General features: G+C 29.5%; 1 protein-coding gene across 1 annotated transcript; it reads left to right on the top strand.

The window, feature by feature from the left end:
• The first annotated feature begins 9613 nt into the window (after positions 1-9613).
• Positions 9614-14523, top strand: LOC123888807 (sm-like protein LSM2). Its single transcript, XM_045937991.1, has 3 exons — positions 9614-9712; positions 9807-9965; positions 14173-14523. Exons 1-3 carry the CDS (start codon positions 9710-9712, stop codon positions 14290-14292), a joined length of 282 nt encoding a protein of 93 aa, XP_045793947.1. The 5' UTR covers positions 9614-9709; the 3' UTR covers positions 14293-14523.
• The last annotated feature ends 712 nt before the right edge of the window (positions 14524-15235 follow it).

The following is a 15235-nucleotide window of genomic DNA, read 5'->3' as shown; positions in this document are numbered from 1 at the left end:
GATATCCAACATCTCTTCATTTCTTGTTTTCATATTGATATTCATATATTAATGACAAGAAGATTATACTTATGCAATCAATTATTCTGCAAATCAACATCTCCCTTATTACTGGGCTGAATTGTTACTATTGTCATTTATGTCCGTTTAAAAACGTTTCATCATATATTAGCAAGTGAGTGCCCTTACCAATCATTGGTACATTTATATAAATGAGCTTCAAGCAAACTTCAGGTTGCCACTCGAATTTTTCCTTACAAATGGAGCCAATAAATTTTGATGACTTTACAAGTCATCTCAAATAGTCACAAATCAACGGGAAACCAATGTATAATAATAAAAAAAACTCTAATAATAAATCAATGAAAGAATAATTTTATACTCAATTGTCTTAATAGTTCCTCAAAATAATAATTTCAATAACAGTTTGCAAGTAAGCATTCAAATAACAACAAGACAATATAAAATTTACAAAATATTTACAAATATCCATATAAATAACATTTGGTGTAATAATTATCGTAAAAAAAACATTTGGTGTAATAATTAACAAAATTGAGCCTAAAATAAATTTCCAAATAGAACACTTTAATAAAATAATTAACATTAGTGGTACAACTTTTTAAAGTAAAAGAGAGTTTCTCATATAATATTTTAGGCTCAAATCATGAGATTATATAGTTTAAAATTATATATGATTCTCAGTTTTCACATTCAATCAACACCAAATATTTAAAAAATTCACAAAATAAATTCAAATCCCATAAACCAAGGATATGATATTAATATTAAACAAATATTCTTGGATTGAATATATATATAAAAAATATTCCGGGTATAAATTATAATTAAATTTATTTCCAAAAGAAAAAAGATATGATTAAGGTATGAATTATAATTTTATTTTCAAAAGAAAAAAATATCAATTAAATTAATTTATTATGGAAGAAAAATATTTTCTTAATAAGACACAATTCATACCTTAAGGATTGTAGTAGCTGAATTAATCTTAATACTATACATTTGAAGCTTATTTTATAAGTCCTCATTTAATTGTCACGTACACATGGCACTTCCCACAAAGAATATATGCAATTGCAATTATTTTGTTTATTAAAAAAGGAAAGAATTAAAAACTTTTTTTTTGTGAGGTCATTTTTAGAATGCTTGAATCATGATTAGTCAATCACAAATTTTTCTTTACGTAATTCTTGATACTATCTTTTATAAATTTATTTTCTACTATTTCCTTTTTCAATTTTTTTTATTTCCTTTTTCAATTTAAATAATAGAGAAAATAATTAAAAACAAATTCTAAAAATTGTAGTTAGTTTATATATTTTATATAAATAAAATATTTGTAAAATTATTTTTATAATAGTAATAATAATTCACAAAATTATTTAAAAGTTAATAAAGTTTTCAAAGTTTATTTTAGTAAAGTTTGTGTGTTAAATATTAAATTTCCTACAAAAAGTCATAAGATGACATTGACTGAAAAAAGAATCAATATATTTGTTATTAATCCGTTTAATTGCATATTATGGATAAAATTACTTATATACCCCTTTTTTTCCTATATAAATGGTCTTTGGTTGAACATTCAAATCACACATTTTCCATCTCTTTTCTCCTTAGTTATTTTCTTTGTATTATTTTCAATTTATCTTATTTTCATCTTAATCTTAATCTATACTCATCATTCATTTCAATTTTTGCAGATGTGGAACTCAAAAGAAGAATATAAATGATACGCGAACTCTAAAGAAATTGGACCAGATACATTTTCATCATAATGTATGAGTTTTAAGTGATGTTTAATCTACCTCACACGTATTTTGAGTGTAAATTAATTTTAAAGATGTAATGTGTATTTTTTATTTTATAGAAAAGGTGCAATATATTGTTAATACTATTTCACAGCTTAAGAAATGGTGTTGCTTTGATTGAAAGATTATGTTATTGCTTTAATATAATTTACTTTTTCAATACTAACTTTCATCCATTTATTTTGATTTTCTTAAGAGTCTTTCTTATACATATAATATATCATAACGAATTTATAGAAAGGTGTTTTCAATGAAAATGTGTTGTGTATATATATATATATATATATAGTATTGCTATTTAGTAAGAAATATTTATACAAGAAAGAGAAGAATCCACAAAATTAGGGAATTTGACCAATCAAAAATTGGCTAACCATACATGGGAGAGAGAGTGATTATAAATTGACCAATCAAATATTGCCACATAAAATTCTTCTCTTTCTTGCATCAAAAAATTCTTGCTAAATAGCATTTTCCATATATATATAATAAATTATAAAATATTTTATATTTTTTTGGTTACATATAAAATATTTTATATGAATTCTCATACAGGATGTAACAATGTTAATTTTTTTTAATGAATTCAAATAAATAAACAAATTTGTTTATAAATATATTTAACTTCAAGTATAAATAATGGTACCTCACTAATTTATAAAATAAATAAATTATAAAATATTTTCTTCGAATTTTTGTGTAGTGCGTAACAAACTAATTTTTTTTAATAAAATTAAATAAATAAACGAATTTATTTATAAAAATATAAAAGATTAAATATTTTCTTTGTTATTTTTTATAATTGAATGAATTTTTATGAGATTCATTGTTTTTATTTAAAAGATTAAAAAAAAAAATTTATATTTTTTGTTGATTTTCTTTGTTTTTATTTTTGTCATACATAAATAACATTAAATTGATTCCATTTTTAAGAAATTTTTGGCTCCTTTTTTTTTGGTCAAGATTTTTTGGCTTCCTTTAATAGATTGAATATTGAATTGAAAGATATAATATTAATAATTAATAAAATCAGATTTTCAGATAAACATTAATAATTAACATTTAATTGATTAAGATTTATTTTTGTTGATAGACGAAATGACAAAGTCATTGAAAACTCACACACACACACAAAGTGGAGTGACCGGGGTTCGAACCCCGGTCCAGACGTCCGACACTAGCAATTTCGACATTTCTGCCAATTGAGCTGGGATTTGTGGACAATTGATTAAGATTTTATGAGAGTATTTTCTTTTTTTGAGAAAATTGTGTATATTAATCTATAGCTACATACATGCTATATATTTTAGGACAATTTTAAGTCTCAATTAATGATCATGTACACATGACTTTCACTAAAAAGACAAATATAATATTTCATTTAAGTTGCATATTTAAAAAGGAAATAATTCAAATTCAAATCATTATTATTACAAATTCAAATAATTTGAAAACTCGAATAAATTATTTTTACTTGCAGGATATCTTTTTTTTTAAAAAAAAACAAGTTTAAGTTTTTATTTTAAACAAAAAATTATTATAAATTATATTAAGGAAATAAAATGAATGAATTTATATATGATCTATATTTATACTCATATTAATACGACACCCTTTTTTTTTAAAAAATTAAACAAAATATATATTTATACTCATATATTACTATGATGACTTATATTTTTTTTTTATCCTATTTTTTTTAGTCATATATTAATGCAAGGCTTATTTTATTTTATTGTAATTTATATGAGACCGATACTTATAGTCATATCAAGGTCGGCCCTGCACAAGTGCAGGGTGAGCTACGCAGCCGGGCCTCCAATTTTTGGGGGCCTCAAAAAAAATTTACATGGTAATAGGTCTCTAACAAAATAAAGAGATTGATTTAAAAAAATAAAAAATAGTAGTAGATTTTAACATGAAGTTTTGCTGCTGCTCTATTATGTTACAAAATAGAGTTAATGACTTAGTATTGATAGCAATTGACAATGATTATCATTTGAAAAATATATAATATGAAGACTTGATCAACAATTTTGCTTAAAAAATTGCTAGAATTGAGGTTTTTTTTTTAGGGATAATAGGTGTTTACCCCCTTGCAATTTGGACGAGTTTTGATTTATCCCTGTAATATTTATATAGATTTTTTTTTAATTTATACGGGGCCTCTATTTTTACTCATATATTAATACATTGAATTTTTTAATAATTTATGTGATGCTCTACTTTTATTTTATTTGGAGGGTATTTATGTGTACAATTAAATAATATAAGCTATATTCGGGAAATTTCTTTAATTTATTTATGTTTCATGTTTATTTTACTATAGATATTATAAGACTAATTTAACTTTTTTGTTTGTTTGGAGGCTTTTTTTTTTATAAAATTATACGGGTGGCTATAGTTTTACTCATTTTTGTTTGTAATTTATATGAGAGCATATATTATTTTTACTCATAGATTAATACATGACTTATATTTCTAACTCATTAATATATATATATATATGGGGCTGCTAATTTAGACCCAGTGGGGTCTAAATTAGCAAAGTGCACCTTTTCAGTTGGACCAAAATACCCATTCTTTTTAATTAATTAACCAAATTACCATCAATGGACGCGGATCCAGTGTCGCGCGCGTACCGCAGGACCATGGTTACAGGCCGTTGATTTCCATCAGACAGCCAAGACCTGATCTCATCAACACTGTCTGATCAATCAGACAGCCCAAATCATCCGAATCCATCAGATTCCAGCGCGTGCACCACACTGGATTACACCCTGGAGAGAAGAATCTACTTTTTAAAAAGCAGGACACGTGTCGCTGTCTGATTGGCTGGGCGTGATTTTTGTTCATTTAATACTTTGAACTCAATTATTTCGTTGTAAATTAATTTTTTATTTTTATTTTTTATACCAAAATTCATAATTTTTTTTTCTCTACAAATAGAGACTTGGTTCGTTTGATTTGGACACAGAAAAAAAAATCCAATTTTTCACTACCTTAATCTCATTTTTCACTACCTTACATCAACTCACTGAAACCATTCTATCAGGAAAATGGTTTCAGAGTACAAATCTCTGAAACCATTCTACCAGCTAAATGGTTTCAGAAGCAAACACAATTAATAAATTACTCACTGAAACCATTCTACCAGTAAAATAGTTTCAGAGTACAACTATGTGCAACCATTCTACAAGCTAAATGGTTTCAGAAGCAAATAACTAATAATCAACTTACTGAAACCATTCTACCAGCAAAATGTTTCAGATTACAACTCTCTGAAACCATTGTACCAGATAAATGGTTTCAGAAGCAAACACAATTAATAAATTACTCATTGAAACCATTCTACCAGTAAAATGGTTTCAGAATACAACTATGTGCAACCATTCTACCAGTAAAATGGTTTCAGAAGCAAACATTAGTTTTTAATTACCGTTTTATCTCATTTAATTAATTAAAAATAATTTCAGGTCTCCAAAAATTTCATAAAATATACCAAAAGTTCCAGAATATTATCTACTATTTTCCTGGTATAACGGTTTCAGTGAGTTGGTTGAGTGGTGCGTGTTAAATTACAACACACAAGTAACGTATTTAGTAGACAAAAAATGAGATTAAGGTAGTGAAAAATTGCATTTTTTTTTCGGTGTCCAAATCAAACGAACCAAGTCTCTATTTGTAGAAAAAAAAAATTATGAATTTTGGTATAAAAAATAAAAAAATAATTTACAACGAAATAATTGAGTTCAAAGTATTAAATGAACAAAAATCACGTCCAGCCAACCATTGTGTGACACGTATCCTACTTTTAAAAAGCAAATTTTTCTCTCTCCAGGTTGTAATCAAGTGTGGCGCACGCGCTGGAATCTGATGGATCAGGATGATCTGGGCTGTCGGATTGATCAGACAGTCTTGATGAGATCAGATCTTGGCTGTCTGATGGAAATCAACGGTCTTTAACCATGGTACTTCGGTACGCGCGCGACACTGGATCCGCGTCTATTAATGGGTATTTTGGTTAATTAATTAAAAACAATGGGTATTTTGGTCCAATTGAAAAGGTGCACCTTGCTAACTTAGACCTAACTAGGGTCTAAGTTAGAAAACCCCTATATATATATATATATATATATATATATATATATATATATATATATATATATATATATATATATATATATATATATATATATATATTAATATGATGACCTTTTCGTTGCTAATTTATACGGGGGGTCTATTTTTATTCGGTTCAAACTTTCAAAACAAAATCTTCACTAAAAATGTCATGCATTTAAAATTGTGTTAGTTGCTTCTACTTATTGTGTAATATTTTTATGTTGATGTTGTCCTTCTAAATTATATACTTAAATAAAGTGAGTTTACCACGATTAATATTATTCACATTAGAGAAGTCAAATTTCAAGATCAATTCTAAAATATATTTGTTTTATATTAAATTATTAATTGTGTTTCTAATTTTATTATTCACGTTTTTATCCCGTGCAGGAATTCCCGTGGAGATTTTTCTATTTGCGGTTCCAAAGACGGGAATTTTTCTCTCGCGGGAATGGGGGAGAAAGTCCCCCTAATGGAGGTTTGGAGATGGGGACATGATTCTATCCCCCACCCTTTGAAGACTCCGCCTCATATTTGTTGCAACTTTTGTCTCAACCCATATTTTGTTTTTTCTAAGAATGGTGATTTTTGGCATCCTAAAAGGTGATTTATATTCTCCAACATTAAATCTAAAGATGAAATATCACATTTAAAATCAAAATTCACCGCTTCTGACAAAAAAATCGTCACTTTTAGGGCAAAAAATATGAGTTATGACCAAAATTGTAAAAAATGTGAAAATAGAGGGACCAAAAAGTTTAATTTTAAAATAAGGGAACCAAACGTGCAATTAAGGCTTTTTTTTTTAATGTTGATGTGTCCCGTGTGAACTGTGGGGATCTATGGGGATGGAGATGCGAAAGAATATTCCCTAAAATGGGAATGTAGATGGGGATGATCGGACTTTTTAGATGGTGGAGAAGGAAGTGATGATGTACTCTCCGCTCAATCTTTATCCTGTTGACATCCCTATACATGTAAAACACATGGCTATTTGATTATGATAAGTTTCCATTTTTTATTTTTAACATAATTTTGCTAACACGTTTAATATGTAACATATATACAGGGTGATGTTTATAAAATATTAAAGACATGTCACTTTTATATTTGAGAAGGAAATAAAAGTGATTGCTAACTTTGTAGTCCGACCGGTTGAATCGGAAACTAGACCTATGTATGGTATAAATTGGGCTGAAAACTACAAAACCAAACAACCAACCAAAAAATTGGAGGAAAATCAACGAAGCGGAAAAGGGAAAAATCGACGGTTCGATTTATGTCTACTCTATTTTTATTTCTTTCCCTGAGTTATGTCTATGTCCCCATATTTTTTTTTTTTGGATACAAAAGGGGTTGAAAGCCATGTCCCCATTTTCTATTTTCCTTTTTTAATAAACTTTTAGTTTATGGAAAAAATTAATTATAAAATAAAATAATAATAAAATAAAATAATAATACGTAAATAACACAATATTTATTAAACCTATTAAAAAAAACATTCAGACAAATTTGTAGCCCGTGCTTGGCACGGGTGTTCATACTAGTTCATAATAACACATAGTACAAAGTTATCGTATAAAATAAAATGAATAAAGTATTAAGTCATGCACACCTTTTATTTTAGTAACTTTCAAACTTAGTATATGAAAGTAATATGAAACATCATAATTGTCAAATATAATGTAAATAAATAATCCATTAATTCATGATTTAAAAAGTTTAAAATTAATAGGTAGTATCACAATTACAAAAATTTGGCTAATAGAAATCACAAAAGAAATTAAACGATATGATATTTCAATTGATATTTGAAAATTTGTCAAATCAACTAATTTTATTTTCAAAACAAATCATTTAATTTCAAATGAATCAATCATAATACTTTCTTAACCGATAATGTAATAAATTGAAAACAATAAAAGAAAGAAATATAAGGCATTCAATTGTTTTCAATGAGATTGATTGACCAAATTAACATATGAATGACATATGAAAAATCAATATGAAGATTTGTCTTAATTTAGAATTTAGAAATAAAAGGTATTCAATGTTATATTTGGAAACAGTATTAAATATGAAAATTTGTCTTAATTTAGAATTTTTAACGGAAAAATCAATACGTCCATTGACCTTTGTTTTTAAGGTTATATTACTGCAGGCCGTAAAAACGGTGCGATTCATGCTACATGCTTTCTGTGAAATTTACTTAGCAATTGAATTTTACAATTTTATCCATTGAGTTCTTCAAGAACTATATAATAAATCACTATCAATTTACAATCCTTCAAGGATGTAGGAATATTGAATTCATCTAGAATTCATTCAAGAGAAAAAAGAAGTATTTTATTAGTTCTTCAGGAACTATATAACACATAAAAGTATTTTGATGTGCAATCCATTAGGGATGCATGATGATAAATGGTGATATTTCGTAAGTTCTTCAGGAACAAAATTAATTTTTTTTAAGTTCTTCGGGAACTAAGATTATGAATTCTTCGGGAATTCATGTATTAAATGTCTAAGTTCTTCAGGAACTAAGAATAGGTTCTTTAGGAACCAAGATTATGAATTCTTCGGGAATTCATGTATTAACTTTCTAGGTTCTTCAGGAACCAAGATTATGAATTCTTAAACATGTTTATGTTCTTTTGGATGATCGAAGTGTCGATGTTTCACCATACAAGTGTCGGTCACGAAGCATAATGATGCTTCACCAGACTATTGTCGGTCACGAAACTCAAACAATATCAAACATCCAAAATATATATTATAAATAAATAATTGATCAACATTTTATGTAATATTAATGATCAAAGTGTTATGCTTCACCATACAAATGTCGGATATCACGAAGCGTAAACAACATTGAATCAATTAAATACATAAAGAAATGATGCTTATTTATTTATTTAATTTTAATTATTATTATTTGATCTTTATAAGTATACAAGGTTCAAACGATTCATAATCATATAATAATCAAAAAATAAAAACTACTTGTGATTTCATAAAAATAGAATAAGAATTGCGTACCTCAGTTGGTAAGCTCGTGCTGATAACGTGTTATGAAATATAAGTAATAGTAATAATATATAAGTATAGAGGAGAGAAGAAGATAAGAGAGAAAGAATAGAGATTGTATTATTCTCATCAAGGTGTATGTTTACATGACAATACAAGTCTTATTTATAGGACAATATAATGGGTCAGTGGAATGGGTCAATGCTTAATGAACATCCACCAAATTATTCATAACAATACACAAATTTTAAATTATGCGCAGTTAATATTCAATTTTAAATTATACATTAAAATTCTTAAAAAGAGTTTGCCATGTATTTTTGAAACCAATAAAACTCATGGATTAATCTCTGCAATTAATAGCTGAGAATATCCAATTTTAAAAAAAAATATATATAATTAATTAATAATTAATAAATTGAATTATTATGCTCGATGTTAAAACTTGGCTTATAAAGGACAAAACTTATATGCATTTCTTTAGATGCAGTTTTTGCTGTTCCTCTCACAAAAAGGTAGTTATTTATATTTTTTAATTAAAAAAAGAAAAAGAAAATTGTTTTTAAATAAAAATAACTTCCTCCATATATCTAGCACAGTAAGAACTGTGTATACTGAACTGTACATAAGTTTGGTCCTATAATTATTTCCATCGAGCAACTGCAACTGAAACTGAAAAACCCTTTATTTCTTTTCTCTACACTTTACTTTCACTCTCAGCCAAAGCGAAAATGGTAAAAATCCTTTTCTCCCTTCGTTTTTCTTCTCTACACTTTCTCATCTTTCGTTTCATTACTTTGATTTTCGCCTTCGTGTTTTTCTATGTAGTTGTTCTTCTCATACTTCAAAGATTTGGTTGGAAAAGAAGTCACTGTTGAACTCAAGAACGATTTAGCCATCAGAGGAACATTGCATTCTGTTGATCAATACCTCAATATCAAGCTCGAAAACACTCGTGTTGTTGATCAAGACAAATACCCTCACATGGTACCATTCTCTCTCTAGGGTTTATTTATTTATTCTTTTCACTCAATTTTTTAGCTTTGGTTTTATTAATTTTAGTTGTTTTAATTTTATTGAATCAATTATAGGTACTGGTTGTATGTAGGGTTTATGATGCATTAAAATTCAATTAGGGATTGGGATTTAAACTCTATAGTTTTCGTTGTGGACATTGGTATTTCTTATATACTTAGGTTAAATTCAATTTGGGGTCAAATTATATGGTTTTCCTTGTTTATTTTAAAAATTGCAATTTGAGATTGGTAGTAGAAAAATTAGTGAGAAATTGGTGTTGATTTGCTTTTCTAATGTTTGGGTAGTTTGGAAAGCTATAAAAGCTATGATTATTTTTTTCCCCCAAATAGGATTTGACTGGGAAAAGATTGTTGAAGAGTTGAGAAATTGTATCTTGGAATTTTTTTAATAGAATATAGGGTCAGAGTTATTCTTTGCTCTGATTAGAGACACTTGAATGGAATGTTGCTAGTCAAAACGTAGTTAGAATCCTTGTTGCTATTAGGTTGATATTTTTAGAAGTAGTGGCAGATCATGATTGGGCTTGTTGTAGATTTTGTGACTTGCATTCCCTTTACTGTTGCGTTGTTGAGCAAATAGGAGACCGGTTTCAAATTTGGGGTCAGAAGATTACTAGTTATCCTTTCTTTTGGTAAGGGGATAAAGGGTGGGTGTCAGGTAGTATTGCCTCTATGAATTGCGCTCTCTTTATCTTTGGAGATTAATTGTTGTGTGTTTAGTTTGGTGCATTAATTCAATCTTGAGCACTTTGGAGAGACCCTCTTCTATAAGTTTTGTGACTTTTCAGTGTGTTTGTATCTTTGTAACTTGTATTAATCCGTGTATTCATTGTGCTTGGGTTAGTGTTACCTTTTCCCTCCTTTTTTGTATTAAATTTAAAATTTGTTTTAGTGCTATTCGTTGATTGACAAGGTGTTTATGAACTTGTGAATAAATAATAAAGTGGATTAAACAATGGAGAAAACTTAGGTACAGTTCCATAAGAGCTGTTGGTACTGTTCCACAATCAAATTATAACACTTGTACCGTTATTTCCACATCATTTCACAACCGGCTCTCTATTTTCACGGGAAAAATAAAATCCTCCATAAATCTAAAATTCCCATCCAATCCTCCACTCTGTTCAAAGATCCAATTCGACGCCACACCAAATCCAACCTCCAATCTTCAATCAACCACCCAAATCCTCCAAATACAAATCAACAATCACGATTTCACCAACCCCTTCCCGCATCTTTACATGGCGGTTTGCGATTGTGCTTTTGCGGGGGCGCTGTTGAAGGAACTGCTGCAGCTTGTTAGCAGAAGAGGAGGTGATGATGGAGGAGAAGTAAAGGACAATACTGTGAAGTGAATCTTGCGAGCTCCTAAATTTTATTTTTTTTAATAATAAAAACAATACAAAAAAGGGTGTTTTAATCTGTGGTTACGGTGTTTCAATTTGGTGTTATGGTTGCTTTGGTGTTTCAGTTGGTGGTTATCATTTTGGTTTAATACATGATTTTGTTATCTTAGAGATGAGATTATTAGAACTTTATTTTGTTGTTAAAACCAGTTTCGTAAATGTTGACTTAGAATTTGAAGATGGTTGAGGTGCTCTATTTCTCAAAGATTCAATTTTTTCATGGATTCAAGTTTTTCCCATGAAACCATAGCAGCTTGGAAAGTGACGTGGAAATAGTAGTCCACATGTTATGATTTGATTGAGAACAGTACCAACAATACTTGTGGTACCTGTACCTAAGTTTTATCCTTAAATAATAATAAGACTGAAATTTGTAACAACCAGGATTCAAATTGTATACTAGTATTCATTTTGTGCTTATTTATTGATTAATTTTAAAATATTAATGTAACTGTAGATCCTGGTTATATTGTGTATATGATTTGGAAATTGAGCAAAAGACTTAAATATGAACGTGTTCTAGTCTCTGGTGAAAGAAATCTTGGGGGGTTCTTAATCGGACTTTTGCATAAAGCTGAAAATAAAAACAACTATGTGGCTCATGGTACCATGCTGTTTAAAATTACTGTTTTTGCAGGACGTTTGCCTTCTCCTGCCCATGACTCAGATTATGTTCTTTTTAACTTTCTTCAACTCTTAACACTAGTAATAACTTTTAGGGATCAAGACCTTGATATTTTGTTCATGATCTGCATTTGATTCCTGTTTCTGTGAGGGAGGGAGTTGGTGCAAGTTTTTTGTTCATAATTGTCATGGGTAGCATTATATCACTGAGCAAATTATTAAAAAATTTACTATGCTTTGATTATATTAGTATGCTAAATCATCTGGATTTTTTCTGAGTGATTACTATGTAGTTAGATATTAATAAAATCCCAAAAGACATTGAAATTTGTTGGTCTATTGGGTTCTTAATAATTAAATGAGATTTTACATTGCTGCCTCTATTGGTTATTTTTTGGGGTCAACATTAGGTTCCTCATTTTCATGGTTGGTCTGTCATTTTGTTACTCTTCTACATGCCTGTTCGTCTGTTAATATTGAGACGGGTGTATATTAAATGTATATTGTGTGGGAGTGTATGCCACATGTAAGTTGCTTTAGTACTTTGATATATTCTAAATGTTATGACTTAAGAATTTATTCGAGGTTCCCGTCAAAAAAAGAAAGAATTTATTCGAGGTGGTATTTTTTACCTCAACCACATTTAAACAGAGTAGGATAATCAGTAAGGTTACTCGTTTGTAATGTTAATATGGCAATTAGTTGGGAAACTTGTGGTTTCGAGTGTGCCCACTATCATTCATTCTTATTTTTGTTATGTTAATTGTTCATGAATTTGGAGAGGTTGACACAGTTGTAGCTTATATCTTGGAAGAGCGTTGATTTTGGAGTAATGCTGTCAAAATGGTGATTTTGATCCTATATACTATATAGGATTGGTAGGAAGTTATAAGATCATAAATGGAGGAGCATAACGCAAATAGTTAGATCATAAAAATACTAATGATAATACAATTAAGTGACTAACTAATACCTGTAGTTATATATAAATAAAATTCAAGAATTTAGATATTTATTGACAAGTTTCAGATTGACAAGACAGAGTAAGAGAGGTTGGAGGATGAGAAACAGAGTTAGATGAAGGATTACTGTTTCTGGTATAGGTAGGTGGTTGTTGTCGCTGGCTGCGTTTCATTATCACAAGTTGTAGTGCAGCTTAACCTGTCGCCAGGGTCACGAAACTATTACAATCTCACTGATAGGCCCATGGCACATGTGGCTGATCCAAATGTGCAGCTATCTCAGGCCCAGTCCAAACCTGTGATATGGAAAGTGTATGAGAGGAGAAATAAAAAGGGGAGTTGGGAATAGCCATGTGGCAGTGCAGGAATGTGAGGGTATTATGATGTGTAGGAGAGGTGGTTATTTTCTTTGTTGATTACTAGTATTTCTTTGTTTTACTGTTTATATAAGGAGGGAGAGAACGTGTTGGGGGTTATTGTCAGTTATTTGCTTGTTGTGGCAGAGGCAATTTATGCACTCTGAAGGAGAATTGCTCTTGGCAGGGAATTAATCAATTTCCTGAATTGCTATCTTTTTCATTCAATATACACCTTTCTCCAATTTCTACTCTACTACTGCTAGTTCTCTGGTACCTAACACTCACTGTTCCTACAAGTTTCCATGGCAATACCAGCCGATCTTTTCTATGTGATCTCGACAAACCTGTTTGTGAGTTTGTTTATATTCGAATAATAGCTTTGTGTTTGAAAGGGATATGCCCCCATAATATTTTAAATTTTGTATCCCTGAGTTTAGGTTATTTTGGTATGCCATTAAAAGGAGATATGAACATAGTGAGTTTGATGTGGTTTTTTTTACACCATAGAGAATATAGGATAAATGCCTAGGTATGCTATTATGATTGAATAGATGACTGAGATTTTACAATAATATTTGCAAAATGGTTACTGAATTTTGCTTTGGGTTTTGAGGGAACCTACAGTATAATTAACTGAAATTTATGCAAATTTCTCAAATCCCCACATCACCCTTTGCATGCAAAAAGTACAACTGTATATTATTTTCTGCTTGATTTTGCCCTTAATTTGATTGACCTAACTAGCTTTATATTTTATTCTATTTTGATTATTCATTAGTGAGTAACATGTTATTTTTTGATGTCAGCTTTCTGTAAGGAACTGCTTCATCAGGGGATCTGTGGTGAGATACGTGCAATTGCCAACAGAAGGTGTGGACATTGACCTATTGCACGATGCCACAAGAAGAGAAGCCCGGGGTGGTTGATTTCGCTAATCTCGTAATTTATATTTTGTATGAGAATTCAATAGGCTGGAATATCATAGATGTTATCATTCCTGCTTAAGAAAGAAACTATGGAACTTAAGCATTATTCTGATTTACTCTGACAGTGATACTAGTATTTACCCTGCTAATGTTTTTCCCTTCCTCTTATGCATCTATTAAAAGAAATGTCAAAACGTATGGAATTATGCAAAACAAGTATAATTCACAGCATATGCAGTGTTTAGTACATCAGGCATCTGAAGTGATGATTCACATATTTGTCTTCTACCCAGATGATTCAAAATTTCCTTGACTAGTGCCGATATGTGACTTGAAAGTTGAAACTAATATTTTAAAAACTTAATTGAAACGGAAATGTAAGGTGGTTGAACTATGAATTGATATTGTCAATGGTTTGGTTCTTAAAATATTGTTTTAATTTTCTTTCATTTTTAATCATAAACTTAATGAACTTAACCTTAAAGCTCGGATATAAAAATATAATGTTTTTAATCATACAAATTAATTAAAGAACTAAACTCAGAAATACCAACAAGTAAACTTTGGATTGCATCCACTGTGCTCTTCAAATCGGATTCAAAAATGACGATTGTGAAACCTCTTTGTCCCAACTGGCAATAGCTCCACCTTCAATGATAGAGTGTTTTCCTTGAATCCATGATGTTCCGGCCAACACAAACTGCCCCGTATGCTCTCTAACACACCAACTGGCGCTCGTTTTGCCTAAGCCGCTATGGAATCCTGCGTCGACATTGCACATAAGCCTTCCCAAACTCAGTTTCTGCCACTGTTCCCTCTGCTGTAACTGTGCAGCCTGTGCATTGCTGCCCCTCACTGTTTGTACCGCTTCCCATTCATTCCACATACAAATCGCTTTGGTCCCTAATTGTTGTCCTGGCTCTTTCGAATTGTTCCACACACA

This window comes from Trifolium pratense, linkage group LG6 (genome assembly GCF_020283565.1).
Source record: "Trifolium pratense cultivar HEN17-A07 linkage group LG6, ARS_RC_1.1, whole genome shotgun sequence".
Classification (NCBI taxonomy): domain Eukaryota; kingdom Viridiplantae; phylum Streptophyta; class Magnoliopsida; order Fabales; family Fabaceae; genus Trifolium; species Trifolium pratense.
The sequence above is the reverse complement of the archived record's forward strand: the minus strand, read 5'-3'. Positions and strand labels throughout refer to the sequence as shown.

Bases quoted from the DNA above. Each gene is read 5' to 3' on its own strand.
- LOC123888807 (XM_045937991.1), top strand. The intron at 9,966-14,172 runs GTACCATTCTCT...TTTTGATGTCAG, and splicing joins AAGACAAATACCCTCACATG to CTTTCTGTAAGGAACTGCTT.